Source organism: Vicia villosa, linkage group LG1 (genome assembly GCF_029867415.1).
Source record: "Vicia villosa cultivar HV-30 ecotype Madison, WI linkage group LG1, Vvil1.0, whole genome shotgun sequence".
Classification (NCBI taxonomy): Eukaryota; Viridiplantae; Streptophyta; class Magnoliopsida; order Fabales; family Fabaceae; genus Vicia; species Vicia villosa.
The window spans coordinates 63,647,114-63,662,424 of record NC_081180.1 but is presented as its reverse complement, the minus strand read 5'-3'; the positions used below and the strand labels follow the sequence as shown (position 1 = coordinate 63,662,424).

At 31.5% G+C, this 15,311-nt stretch overlaps 4 protein-coding genes across 4 annotated transcripts; 2 read left to right on the top strand and 2 right to left on the bottom strand.

The window, feature by feature from the left end:
* LOC131644228 (uncharacterized) lies at positions 1–825 on the bottom strand. The gene has a single exon (XM_058914673.1). The coding sequence runs from the start codon at positions 823–825 to the stop codon at positions 1–3; it is 825 nt and encodes a 274-aa protein (XP_058770656.1).
* A 335-nt stretch (positions 826–1,160) lies between these two features.
* LOC131644217 (glutathione S-transferase T3-like) lies at positions 1,161–1,994 on the bottom strand. Its single transcript, XM_058914664.1, has one exon. It carries the CDS (start codon positions 1,992–1,994, stop codon positions 1,161–1,163), a length of 834 nt encoding a protein of 277 aa, XP_058770647.1.
* Positions 1,995–6,011: 4,017 nt separating this feature from the next.
* LOC131607874 (phosphoglycerate mutase-like protein 4) lies at positions 6,012–7,883 on the top strand. The gene is made up of 6 exons (XM_058879830.1): positions 6,012–6,219; positions 6,323–6,401; positions 6,568–6,618; positions 6,768–6,878; positions 7,151–7,282; positions 7,361–7,883. Exons 1-6 carry the CDS (start codon positions 6,185–6,187, stop codon positions 7,616–7,618), a joined length of 666 nt encoding a protein of 221 aa, XP_058735813.1. The 5' UTR covers positions 6,012–6,184; the 3' UTR covers positions 7,619–7,883.
* A 3,531-nt stretch (positions 7,884–11,414) lies between these two features.
* On the top strand, positions 11,415–13,027 carry LOC131607864 (phosphoglycerate mutase-like protein 4). The gene is made up of 6 exons (XM_058879821.1): positions 11,415–11,600; positions 11,739–11,817; positions 11,912–11,962; positions 12,073–12,183; positions 12,349–12,480; positions 12,556–13,027. Exons 1-6 carry the CDS (start codon positions 11,566–11,568, stop codon positions 12,814–12,816), a joined length of 669 nt encoding a protein of 222 aa, XP_058735804.1. The 5' UTR covers positions 11,415–11,565; the 3' UTR covers positions 12,817–13,027.
* The last annotated feature ends 2,284 nt before the right edge of the window (positions 13,028–15,311 follow it).

Sequence of the window (15,311 nt, the reverse complement as noted above, 5' to 3'; positions counted from 1 at the left end):
TTATATGGTGTCCCACGTATATTGCACATTGGGAGCATGTCCTTCCAAAATATCGTTAAACACATTAGATTGGTTTAACACATTAATATCATTGTTTGAACCTGCAATACCAAAAAAAGCATGCCAAATCCATAAGTCTTGTGATGCCACTGCTTCAAGCATGATTGTGGGCTTACCATGATCACCTCGACAAAACTGTCCTTTCCATGCAACAGGACAATTTTTCCATTCCCAATGCATACAATCAATAGAACCCAACATACCTGGAAAGCCACGTGACTCTCCCATTTGTAAAATATGTTCAACATCAGTGTTGTTAGGCTTTCTCAAATACTCAGCCCCAAATACAGCATTCACGCCCTGAACGAATCTTTGTAAGCACTCAATTGAAGTGCTTTCACCGATTCGAACATACTCGTCTACAATGTCAGCAGCAGACCCATACGCCAACATACGAATAGCAGATGTACATTTCTGCAATGGTGAAAGACCCATTTTACCAGTTGCATCGACCCTCATTTGGAAATATTCATCATGATTTCCAAGGGCATCTACAATTCGAAGAAATACATGCCTATGCATTCTGAACCTTCTTCGGAATTGAACATCTGTGTATACTGGATTTTCCGAGAAGTAGTCATTGAACAATCGATTATGCCCTTCTTCACGACCTCGATCTATCGTTGTTCTTTTCTTTGGCCTAAAGGAACTTCCAGATTGAAGTTCATTCTGAAGCTCTTGTTCTTCATCACTGTCGTCCATAAATTCTTCTTCAACCAACTCCCAAAATTCTTGATCGTAATTATCTAAATCGTCTGAATCCATTTTAGTAAATAATGAGAGAAGAATAAGATAAGAATGAGAAAATAATGACATAAGTGGTAGTATATATAATAGTTTGAATAACGGCTAGTTTGAATAACGGCTAGTTTGAATAACAGTTAGTTTGAATAACGGCTAGTTTGAATAACGGCTAGTTTGAATAACTGCTAGTTTGAATAACGGCTTGTTTGAATAACATAATATTTATTATAATTTAAAGTGGTACTAATGACCATGTTACATAGGTGTTGATAAATTAAAGTGGTACTAATGACCATGTTACATAAGTGTTGATAAATTAAAGTGGTACTAATTACCATGTTACATAGGTGTAGATACTAACTACATTCCATATTTTTTTTCATCTTATTACAATATTTTTCATGAATATCTCGTTGACTATCGCTCATAGTAGAAGTGTCTTTCATCATTAGTTGCACTACCTTTAATTCTATCTCGTCCTCCTTACTTTGCGCTAGTCTTTCCATTAACATTGCTCTTTTATTCCTTGCATCTTGCGTTTCATTTGGAATTTCCTTTGCCTTACCCTTCCTTTTTGCTGCTTTTTGTCCCATTGGACGCTCCATTGGTGATGATGAGTTAAACTCATAACTCGAAGGTGTATTTGGGTTCTCCAATGATGCCTCACTAGCATAAGTCTTTGTTATTTTTGAAGAACTTTCAATCGATTCTCCCATCCATTTAGGTTCATCTTTTAACAATCTCCATGCGTACTCAAGGTTGAATGTTGTACCTTGATCCTGAGCAAAAAATGCATTTGCAGCGGCCATGACATCGTTCTCCGATGTCCCACTTTCCTTTCCATTAACAGCTTGTTTGTAACACCCAACAAATTTTTGAACCAAGCCATTTATTCGATGCCATCGACATTTTAATTGTCCCTTTAACTTTTCCCGCGATTGCCCACGATACTGGTTATAATTGGCAGTGACTCTTACCCAAAAACTCTCAGCCTTTTGATCAACTCCCACAATTGGATCCTTTGAAACATTGAGCCATGATTGGATAAGTAGTATATCCTCATCCCTTGTAAATTGCTCTCGAGATTTTTTTTTAACAACAACCCTTTCTTCATTTTCAGTACCAACTTGAGTAGAAAATGGTGGAACTTGAGTAGAAAATGGTGGAACTTGAGTAGAAAATGGTGGCATCGGTGGAATTTGAGAATTTTAAGGATTAGGATTTTGATGATTTTGCATGAAATTGAACATAGCTTGTTGATAATGAAAATGATTAGGATCCATTTGACCTAAACAATTGTAATTTGAAGTAAAAAAAATGAAAATTTGAATTAAAATGATGAAATTGTGAGAGAGAAAATTGAAATTGAAGAGAAAATAAAAGTGTTGGTAAAATTTGTGTTGGTTAATTTTTTTCACAAAACTATATTTATAACTAAAAAATAACTAAAAAAAAAAGAAAAAAAAAGCAACTAGCCGTTAACAACGGCTACTTTTAATATTAAAATAAAAAAAAATTGAAGAACCGTTGTATGTTTCTACACCGATGGCCAGGTGGAGCTCTGCTGCAAAGAGAAAGTTGACTTCAAATCTTTGCCATGCTAGCAAACTCACATGAAGAACCACCGCTGGAGGTGGTCTTAGTTGGACGTTTGGAGAAAAGGAGTTGAGTTTGCATAAAAAGGAGAAAAGAGAAAGATAAAGTGCTTTTGTTTGTTTTAATTATAAAAGAATAGATTTTTTTTTTCTATTTTCAAAAAATGATTTATATAAAAATGTTTTTCAAAATATTATAATTTTTTTTATATTTATATTTTCTATTTTGAAAGAATAATTTTTCTATTCTATAACATAAACATACCATTAAAGATTAAAATATAGTCGAAATTGTGATTTTAAAAAAAAAATTGTATTTTATAAATGATTTTTATGAAAAACTATTTGAATAGCTTCAGAAATAAGTGTTACTTTGAAATTTTGATTTTCAAATTTTTTTTGATAAAATGATAAAATACTTAAAATAATATTTTAAAAATAATTGTTTAAATCAAAATTACATTTGAAACATTTACAAAAAAAATTTCTTTAGAATTTTTTTACATGAAAACGTATAACACAACAAAATTATTTAAAAAGAAAATGTAAAACAAACGGGTTCAGGTGATAGTTCTCAAGCTTGATTAAGATTTTTCTTTATAATTCAAATTTTCTTTAAAATGAAAGAATTCAAAAATTGCAATGAATAGAAAATTAAATATGTTTTTAAGTTTAATCTATTTTGCTACTGATTTTTTTTTTTGTGTAAGTAAGGATATATTATAGTAGAGAACTAAGGGTTCTCAAAACCTGTTTACACAAGAACGAGAAAATTCCGTCAAAAAGAGAAATTACAAATCAATTAGAATTACGAAAGGTATAACAAAGGATCTTTGTTAAATTCGTAAAAACTACAAATGGAATGAGTAATTTCTCCTATAAAACTCCATTTCTAAACCAAAGATTTTATACCCCATACCGTATTATTCACATTCCAACCTTCATCTCTAAAGCATATACCATTCCTAGTTAATCAAAGGAACAAAATATTAGCTAACCAAATCACTCATATTTTTCCTTCTTTCACTTTTTTTTTTTTTTTTTTTACAAAAATGGGAGCAAATCATGAAACTTGATAAACCGCCACCTCCCTCCCCACCAACTCCACCGAGTTACACCCGAAGAAAGAATGATCTCTACTTTCCGGATCAATACCACAAAAAACACATTTAGTATTTTTCAAAGACAAAGCAATTTTCCTATTTACCAATAAATCCTTCGTTGGTAGCCTAGCCTATTCACAAAAAGCCTCCAACCAAAAGCTTTAATTTGAAAGGTACATCCATCTTCCAAATCAAGGCTAAAGCAATATCATTTTTATTTGGCGGACCATACAGAATATTTCTACTCGCATAATTGCTATAACAAGAAGCAACCGAAAAGGATTCATCCGTCGTTTGATCCCAAAAAATGCCATCCTTCAACTCTAAATCCATCCTGCACCCATCAACGAAATTATGGAAAGATACAAAAACCGATCTAAGGAAAGAGTCGGTTATAAGAAGAGAATTAATACCACAATTTCCCCACTTCCAAATACCATTTCCCCATCCATCCATATATATCCGCCACCGACACCTTTTTCAAACAAGAAATCAAAAATAACTCCAAATATTTATCTTTCAAAGAAACTTCATCACACCATCTCGCCTCCCAAAACAGAGTCGTACAAAAATAACTCCACAATTTCCACACTATTTTGCTACTGATAATAAAAATATATTAAAATAATCTAATAATTTTTTTAATCACAATGAAAGAATTCAAAAATTGCAACGAATAGAATTATCTATTAAATCAAATTTTCTATTCCGAAATTATCAATTAAATCAAATAATTTTTTTACAATTAATGCATTCTGATTCAACCATTTTTTAGTTGCGGTTTGTATTTATTCCATTAATTAATAATTTATTTATTTATATAATGTTTTTAATGTAATAATTTTTAAATAAATATTGAGTTATTTCATAAATACATCTTCAAAAATCATAAGATAAAATATTGGAATATTTTGAAAATGCATGTTCGAAAACACAATTTTTTGAAAAAAAAGTGAATTTGGTAAATTCGGAGATGCATATTCGAAAACACCTCTAAAAAATACAAAATATAGTACGTTCGAAGATGCATCTTTGAATTTTGAGGATAAAAAAGAAATTACGCCCGAGATTCCTAAAAAAGTATAAAGGTGGAGAAAGAAATGCCTATTTCATATAGTATAAGTAAGATAACACATGTTTTAAACAAAACCAAGCCCAATCTTTAAGAAACTAAGTCACTCAAGTCTTTAAAGCAAAATAGACCAAAAGATGGTTACACTACAAATTGACTCTTTGAGCATCTTCAATGGTGCAACCCATTTTTAGATTTTTTGTGGGACCTATTAAGCCACATCATCTTAAAATAATTCATTCAATTTCCACTCCAATGGTACAATTCTAAAGAACTCATATTGGTCTCACAATTTTACTTTATATATTAAATTTCATTGGAACATTGAGTAACAGCTACAAAATTTATTATTATTTTAATATGCTTTGCACTTGCACGGCCCGCTTACGTGTTAGAATTTAATTTTCAATGTTTTAGATACCTGGCGTACGACACCCAACAAAAAAGCCGTTGGAGATGGCCTTAGAAACCATGATAACAAATCCTCTAACATGTTTCCCTTGAGACAATTGTCAGAAAGGTATTTTGGGGCTTCTAAAATAGGAGACGACCACTCTTTAGAAGTACAATAAATTAGAGTTGGTCGATATCTAGAGGCCACCAGATAATAAAATCAATGAGATTATATGACACGCGTCTCCTGAGACAATTGTCTCCACAAAAGATTCTATGATCTCTAGACTTTAAAATGTCACTATATAGTCTAACATATGATCAAAAGGGCAAAATTACACTATTTTAACATCCTAAATCTCGTACTAATGACTTCTACTGATTTGATCGCCATAGTGTTGATAGATGTACTCTCCACATCTAAATTAAACAAATAACTTTCATCGTAAAGAAATTCATCATTGTCATCCTCATCACCATTAGAGGATTAAGATTTTTTTTATCAATAAGCAACGCAATCAAATAATGTGTAAAATTCATGAGAATTTTCTCTAATGTAATCAAGTAATGTGTAAAATTCATCTTACGTCAATGAGAAATTTCTCTTCATTACATTTTTCTTTCCTTGTGATTTCATCATTTATCTCTTGCTCCAACCACGAAACAAACTTCAAACTTACCGCGAAACAAACTCAAAAACTCATTATCGGCAATTAATATGGTAGAGCTTGACAGCTTGCTAATTAATAAATAAAAAATAAGAAAGGAAAAAACAATTAAAAAATCAACAATTAAATTATTTGAGCAGAAGAAGAAAATTTACATCTCATTTAATATTTTATTATTTAAATTCTTAACAACTATGATTTGCCAAGAAATATATAACATCTATCCCACTTTCTAAATTTTAACAACCATTTAATATTGACCTACATAATTACTTATTATTTTATTGGACTTTGGTATATAATTGAAGTTTCCTAAGAAATTATAAAATAATGTCAACCCAAAAAATATAGATTATAGTAATGATTGTTCCATTGTTGTTAAAAATGAAAGAAAGAGAAGCAACTAGGAAATGAAGATGAAACAACAACAATAATATTAAAATTCACAACTTACATATATATACTGGTTTTTCTTCCTCTTAGGCTTCTCCAACATAATTTTCTTTAGCATCTTAGTTCAACTCGTCATTCCAATAACTCACTCAAAATATGGCTGACTCATCCATCACCGATTCTCTTTCGAGGTTTCTTCTTCCCTTTGTGTTCTTCATATATCATCATCACTATATGTTTTGCAAATTAAATTTCTTAGTCATGAAACTAATTGAAAGATGATGTTGGTTATAGCTATTCCGATACAGATTTTGCTGAGATTGTTGTGGTGCGTCATGGTCAAACAGTTTGGAATCTTGAAGGAAAATGCCAGGTACATTTTTTATTTTATTTTTGAAAATCTGCTTCATAATATAAACCAATTAATATGAAATAGGTTATCTATGTATTTGTTTCTTATGTAAATATATTTTATTATTTGTTTTTAAAGTTTTCTTCTAGATTAAGTTATTCCATTTTTGTATAATATAAATTAACAGGGACAATTGGATATTGAATTGAATGAAGTGGGAAAACAGCAAGCAGCTGCTGTAAGTACTTCCGTCTAGCTATAATTAAAACCAAATTAGGTTTGATTTTAATTTTTATAAAGTTAAAATTTATATTTATCGATGATTGTTATGAACCAACGAGTAAAACTTTTTACTATAATGATATTGTTTTAAATTTTACCATGAAGGTTGCTGATAGACTATCGAGGGAACCGAAGATCTCAGCCGTGTATTCATCTGATTTGAAAAGAGCTTTAGAAACAGCACAAACAATTGCATCCAGATGTGGAGGTCTAGAGGTTTGAACAAAAAAAATTGAATCTTTCATCTTCATGTTTATTTTCATGAATTCAAAATATGTAATGGTGTAGTTTCTTTCATTAAAAGAACTGCATAAAAATTGTCACTCGATTGGTAAGTGTACAGGACATCGTAGTGCAAAGATGCGAGTTTGAATCCACAACATCCCACTTATTCACGCATCTTTGTTACTCATTAAAGTTTATGTCATATGGCTAGAATAATATTTGGTTTCAATAATAGTGTATAATTTTGATTGAATTTCCTTTAGGTTGTGAAGGATTTGGACCTGCGAGAAAGACACATGGGCAATCTGCAAGGACTTGTTTTCACTGAATCAGAAAAATCTAATCCCATAAGTTACAATATTGTGAAATCTAGGAATGAAAATCAAGAAATACCAGTAAGTAGTTAGCTAAAACAAAAAGTTTCACATTGTTTGAAAATTTTGATGATTGATGCATAGTATAATTATGTGTAGGGTGGTGGAGAAAGTCTTGAACAAGTGTATGAACGTTGCAAATCTGCGTTGCTGAGAATTGGCAGAAAACATAAAGGAGAGCGTGTTGTTGTGGTTTCTCATGGAGCATCGATTGAAGTACTTTACAAATGGGCATGTGCAGATGGAAAGTATGTAGGGAATATACGCAATGCATCTGTCACTGTTTTTCACTTATATGGTGATGACAAATGGGTTGTGAAATTGTGGGCTGATATTAGTCATCTGAGCTCATGTTGACTTCTGCACTCCAAACACTTGGAGGGTGAGATTAGTAACAACAAGAAGGAAGAGACAAAAATATTACTAATATCTAGAAGGTGTCAATAATTAATTATATATTCACCTGCATCATGTGAAATTGTTTGCATTTTGTATCTTTATGCTTAAAAGTAAAACTATTGTCATTATTTAAAGAACTAGCTTCGAGATGGACATGTAGCTGTCTTTTTATTTTTATCAATAAACAGAATAGTTGTTGGAAGAAAAACTCAATTATTTAAAAATTAAGTTATGACGTGTTTGTTTTGTGGATAGAATATATATATGGAATATATCAAGTAGGAGAGTTTTTAAATAAGAGATAAGAGGATTCAATGCTAACCATTGAATTAATCAAGAGAGATAAATAATAATTATATTAATATTTTAATAAATAATTTAATTTCTCTCTCTTGATTAATTCAATGATTAGGATTGCATCCTCTTATCTCTTATTTAAAAATTCCTCCTACTTGATACATCCCCTATATATATATATACATATATATATATATATATATATATATATATATATATATATATATATATATATATATATATATATATATATATATATATATATTCTTACGAATATGACATAGGAAATACAATAATTTTATGTTTGTTTTAAGTTTTTTAAAATTATTTTCAGGTACCTTTTATTTTTAGAAATTATTTTATACATGACTTTTATCATACTTATGCTCTTTTTGATAAAATATAATCTTGAACTTATGTCTTATAACTTATAGTTTATAAGTTCATATGATAATTTAAACTTGTTTGATAACAGTCTTTTCATCACTAACTTTGTTGAAGTTGGTATTTGTGTTTGTTAGAGTTTGTTTGAAGTCCCACATTGTTAAGGTTTCCGGACTGTTGGGTGTATAAATATGTGAGGACAACCTCACCTCTTGAGCTAGCTTTTGGGGTTGAGATCCAAACATATTTAACATGGTATCAAAGCCGGGTTAAGAATAGCAATGTGGGCATTTGACCCAGGCCTACATGCTAGGCGTGAGGGTGGGTGTTGAAGTTGGTATTTGTGTTTGTTAGAGTTTGTTTGAAGTGCCACATTGCTAAAGTTCCCGAACTGTTGGGTGTATAAATATGTGAGAGCAACCTCACCTCTTGAGCTAGCTTTTGGGGTTGAGATCCAAGCATATTTAACAAACTTATAGCTTATTTTCCAGACGCTATTTCAAATATCATTTTACCTTATAGCTTATCATTTTTTCTTCTTTTTTTTATCCTTATTATTTTAGCATAAACTCATTTTTATCCTTTATAATTTATTTTAATTTCAAATTAAATAATTACGTATTAAATATCTTTTATGTCATTTTACATTCATAAGTTACTTGAACCGCTAATTTTACCAAACACTTCAATTAGTTTATCAGTTTTCAGTCTCAACCATCAGCCATAAGCTATAAGCTATCAGTCATCAGCCATCACTTATAAACTATAAGCTATCAACTAACTTATCAGTCAACCGCTATTTTTACCAAACAGACCCTTATTCCTATGTATAAAGGGTGGGAATCCAACATTCTCATGGGAATAAAGTTAACTAACTACAACTTCCCACTAGTATTCACATTGATATTTATTTTTATTTTTTATAATTTTAAAATAAAATATGTAAATGTTTCCCAAAATTTTTGTTTTTAGCCAAACACATGAATAGGAATATTATTCATAGGAATAAGAATGAATAAGAATCCTTAGAATATGATTCCAAAGGAATGTTATTTCATAACTTGAAACAAACACATCCTTATTTGATTGTTAAGAAAGGACAAAATTGAATTTTTTTTATTGAAGAGTAAAATTAGAAAAAAATATGTTATATCAAAATTTAATATCTATCTTATAAAAGTATAGATACTTAAATTCTTTAATTATTTAATTAAATAAAATTTAATTAAATGGAAAATAATTTAAAAGTAATGCTAACTTGTATCCTAAAAGCATGTTAAAAAATATCAAAAAAAAATGGATGCATGGCTGTGGTTTAGTTAGTTATCGTGTATATTTGAAAGTTCATGTTTTTTTGAGTTTCATGACTTTTTCTTAGCAAAATTATTTCGCTTAGCAAACTTCCCAGTTCTAGAACTGGGTTTGCTTCTATTTGAGTTCATTGAGACTTCTCTATATCTCGCTTAACGAACTCCCCTAACCAGAATTTTCTAATTCATTCTCTTAAGTGCAACTCCTTTTCCGTGATGCAAACCAAATGCCTCATTTGTCTAATACAACTAATGTGATGTATTGTGAGTTGATAAATGCTATAATGTGATCACTGTTATGCCTCACTTGTATGTGTGCTTAGTATGATGCATTATATTGATACATGATGTGATGTGATATTGATTTGCTTGATTCCCGTTTGTTTCGATTGAACGCTCGGATGTGGATTGTGATGTATGCTTGAATCGAAGTAGACCTAAGCTACTAGGTGGTAAGGCACTAGTATTAATGGACTTAGTTTCTGCTAGACTACCGTTGTGATTTTCTTGTGAGGGTCTTAAAGGGCGTTTTCCACTTGACGTTAACACATCGGCATTATCGGTATGTTGTACACACCCGAGCTACCATTGCGATGTGTTTGTGAGGGTCTTCAAGGGAATTTACCACTTGACGTTAACACATCAGCGTGCTTAGGATGGTGGGTTATGATGCCATGTAGGCCACATCACTTCCAACTCACCTATAATGATGCCACATAGGTAATATCACTAGGCTTTCGCTCAATGGGCTTGTGCAGTCATGTAGGCGTTTTCGCACTTGAGATACCCACCTACGTAAAGATGATTGACGGGGTCGTGATGCCACATAGGAAGTCACTTCGTTAACTCGTCACGGATGAGATTGTGTAGCCAAGTAGGTGTCAATCACTTCATCTGACTCATCGTGTAGTAGTTTTGTGCAAGTCTGTTGGCGCTAGGCACTCGCGTCTCACTAAGGATGTGATTGTGCAACCTAGGTTGATAGGCAGATACTACTTCTGGATTCCTCGTACGCGGGCACGAGTCTGCGTACTTGTTTTTTTTTTGTTGTGTGATTGATTCTTTTATATTAGGTAGTCAAGGGATTCTCAATTGTGATGCATACTGTTGACGGAAAAATGGAAGGAAGACCATATCAAATCTTATTTTATTGTTGTGCATTGCTTGAAGACATCTATTTTGTATATATTATGAGCTTAGAGTTGTACTGTATACGATCTATTATGTCATTTTTCCGCTTTTGGATGTTTTCATGTACCATATTATAATGTTGCTGCATATTATTCTAGATCTATATGTATGGAGTGTTACATCGTTAGCATAAGAAATAATCAAGTAAGTAGTATAAAAGGAAACGATCACCACAAATTACAACAAAAAATTCAGAATAATGTTGGATCTTACTATACGAAGCTAAGTTCTCTTAATAAAATTTCTCGAGACCATAGCATAATTCCTTCGGGTGTGCCTTGAAAAGACTATTAGACCAACAATGAATAAAATGAGGCGGACAAGGACTACCCACGACACATATTGATTCCCAGAAATAATAATAATTTTCCATTCCCAGAAATAATAATAATTTTCCAACTACCATACTTGACCTCAGTGAAACATTTGTTATAGTCTTTTAACATGTATTTCTTTTTTCATTTAATAAAGGAGTTGTTATATATAGCCACAAGTCTTCTATACTAAAATATATGGTCAACCGAAAAAATATAGAATACACTGCAGTGAGCTGTATGTTATTAAAAATACAAAAAAGCGAAACAACAAGGAAATCATACTGTACCATAACCTGCTCTTCCTCTCTTGTGCATCACAATTCATTGTCCTTTCTTGCGCTTCATATCATTAACTAGTTTCTGTAAACAAAGCACGACCTTAGTTCAACTCGTCACTCCACTCAGAATGGCCGAGTCTTTCATCACCGAATCCCTTTCCAGGTCTTTTTCATTTCACAATTTGGTCAAGTTTCACTTGTGATGATAATATGCAACTAGTATTAAATTTTTTTTTTTTGCTTTCCTAATTCTTCAACTAATTAGTCATCAAACTAAACTGTAAAAGGATGTTTGTTATAGCTATCCTCATCCAGATTATGCTGAAATAGTTGTGGTTCGTCACGGTCAAACAATTTGGAACGCTGAAAGAAAAGTTCAGGTATGAGTCACATCATGAAATTTTGTTTTCATTTTTCAATTTTCAATTTTCAATTCATATATAATACATCTATATATATATGTAAATTTAACAGGGACACTTGGATGTTGAATTGAATGAAATTGGAAGAGATCAAGCACGTGCAGTAAGTGTTTCTGTTGAAATCACTCATTTCTTTATATACAAACCAAATTGACTCTTTAGATTTGTTTAATTATTTCACTGACTCCAATTCTTGTAATTTATGCAATGGAGGTGGCTGATAAACTATCCAGAGGACCAAAGATCTCTGCAATATATTCTTCTGACTTGCAACGTGCTTTCGAAACTGCACAGATCATTGCTTCAAAATGTGGAGTACTAGAGGTGTGATAGATAACTTTTATATGTAAAAGTTAATATAGTTTACCAAAATTATGCCATATAAATAATATAGTTTTGTCAGTTGTGTGAAATGAAATATTATGGCGGAATTTGATTCATGTAACATATCTCACTTATTGGTGCCTGAAAGTATTACGTGAATTTCAGGTTGTCAAGGACTTTGACCTACGAGAAAGACACAAGGGAGATCTTCAAGGACTTTCTCATCTTGAAATAGCAAAGACTAATCCCATTAGTTACAAGGCTTTGATGTCCAAGAATGAAGAACAAGAAATTCCGGTAAGTACTATGGATACACAACTATGAATGCTTTATACATAGCACACATGATTCATAATTACCAATTATGTGTAGGGTGGTGGAGAAAGTATTACTCAACTGCTAGAACGTTGCAAATCTGCATTGTTGAGAATTGGGAAAAAATATAAAGGGGAGAGAGTTGTTGTTGTCTCACATGGAGCATCCATCGAAATACTTTACAAGTGGGCTTGTGTAAATGGATATGATTATGAAGGGAAAATACACAATGCATCTATTAGTGTTTTTCATCTGTATGATGAGGACAAATGGAACTTGAAGGTGTGGGCTGATGTTAGTCATTTGAGCAAAAAATAACTTCTCTACAATAAGTATAATGTCGAGGGTAATAGATTTTTCAATTGGGATGTAATGTGTGTTGATTTCCATCCAAAGTTAATAAGGAATGGGGGAAGACACAAAATATAATTTTTTTATAGTGGTTTTACCAAATATGACCAAGGTTCCCATTATTCATATATAGTTTCAATTAAGTTCAGGTGCGGCCTGAATTTTATTATCTATTTATATATTTACTATTATATAACTATTGTGTCTTTAGTATTTCTAATATATTTTTTTCTATAACTTTTGAGTTTAAAATAAATATTTTATGGTTCTTAGTATCTACAATATTTTATCCTCTTCAGATACTATTATTATCACTAACTCTTTTTTTTTTCTCTTTCTTTTTTATTAATCTCTATTAATATATTTAACTTTTTTTTTTACATTAAACTTTTGTAAACACATTTTCATGTTGTTTTAAACTTAAAAGTAATGTTATCCATAAAATAATAGTATCAATAAGTTTTTTTTTTCTTTTATTCATTTAATCCAATTACTTATAAAAAAAAGGGAAAAGCTAACATGTGCCCCAATGACACAAGTTAATGAGATATTTATAGAATTTTTTTTTTGGAACTTGTGCATTCAATGTTTCGAAACTTTAAGATTGACTTTATTGCATTTAATTATATTTAACTTTTTCTAATTATAATATCCTTAACATGTGCCCTTAGGGCACATGTTAGCATGACCCATAAAAAAATGTTATAGATATATAAATAATTAATGAATTTCATTCATAGCATCATTCACAAAATCAACATGCTAATAAAAATTTATACAAATTATTTTTATTTTAATTAAAATTAATTTAAAAATGATTTATTTAATTTTAAAATTACGTTTCTAACTTAACATATTACACATTATCATAAGATCCTAAAATGATTTGTATATGTTACATTTAGGGAAAAAAAGTTGATCAAGAAGTAGGATTCGAGTGCGGTAGAGCGAGCTTCTAGTGAGGGGAGCAGAGTGTACTAGTAAGGTTAACACTTCAACGTCTAAGTCAGTGAATAAATGATAAGTAGTATAGATGTGAAATGAGAAGAATACATGAGTCATGGCGTGTGAAGGCCTTTACATAGAGAGAGGGCGGTTAAAATCGCTCTTGCCTGATTTGACGTCTTGCCGGATCAACTCTTGATTATATATCTGACAATAGGAGATTGGCAGGAGCTGTAAATTGGGTGCTCTGATTTTTTCTTCGTAGTGCTTAGTTTTGGGCCTTGACATGTGGGCCTTTTGAGCGATAAAAAAAAGTTGTCCCCACGCTTTTGTTCCTGTTTGTTGGTATAAAGGTTTTGGCTGTGTGGGCTTTTTGTCCGGCCTTTGGTCGAAGAGGGTATGACATATATGTGAGGCCATTAGTATTGAGAACATGCACATTAAATGTCTTCAATGTAACTACTAACGCCTCACTAGAGGGTTGCGACATGTGGCTCTAGAAGTGTTAGTAATGACCTAATCTCGTGTCTAAACCTATAGTCGATCAAGAGTTCTAACCTTATTATGAGTTATTAAGTGATTCTCGGTGTTGCATGTGGTTTTTTGAGCTGTTAATGGCTGGGATGGCGATCCGAACTCTTATCAAAATTTCTTTTGGTTGGGGCTTCGTAGAGTGGCTGAAGTTCGCTTGTGTTCGAGACCTCTCTCGTAGATGTGGTGGGTAGTTTTTTATTTGTTTTTTTTTTGTATTTTTTCCCATTGATTTAGGCTAGCTATTTTTCTTCTGGTTTCTAGGCATTTCTCGTGTCGATGACTATTGCTTTAATTATTTTTTAAGTTAATCCCCTCTTTCTCTCTCTCACACAAACACACACACAAATATATATATATATATATATATATATATATATATATATATATATATATATATATATCATATTTTGTCATTAGAAAAAATAATGATGCCTTTTTATCTTAGGACACTCGAGCATTTTGAAGAATTTGATGCGAGATCAGAACCGTTGGTAATCACATTTTCCCACGCATGTTGTCGAGTAACGAACAATTGCTTGAAGAATATATAAGAGTTTCGGGGTAACTATTACCCTTTTCTCAATTTGCAGAACTCTAAGAGATTTTTTTCTTTTTTTGCAGTAGTTGCCCTTTGTTTTCGTTAACCATCTTCTAAAGGCCATTACTCCGACACCTTCACATCATTTTTCAGGCGAACTTTGCCCAATGCAAATCATCATTAACATTGGAGTTCATTATAAAGTTGTGAGAATACTGATTATCCTAAAAAACAACATTTAATATAATTTCAAAGTCGTTGCCAAATTGATTATTCGAAGGATAACATCAAATGAAAATTTCAAAATATAACCAGGTGGACTAGCCGTCATTTATTCTTGTTGTCCTTCATCTTGCTGAATCAGCCATTTCTAGGTGGTTGAATTTTCATGCTTTTGAGTTGGCCGATTAGGTATGCTATATTGATCTTCATGGGCATAGGCTCA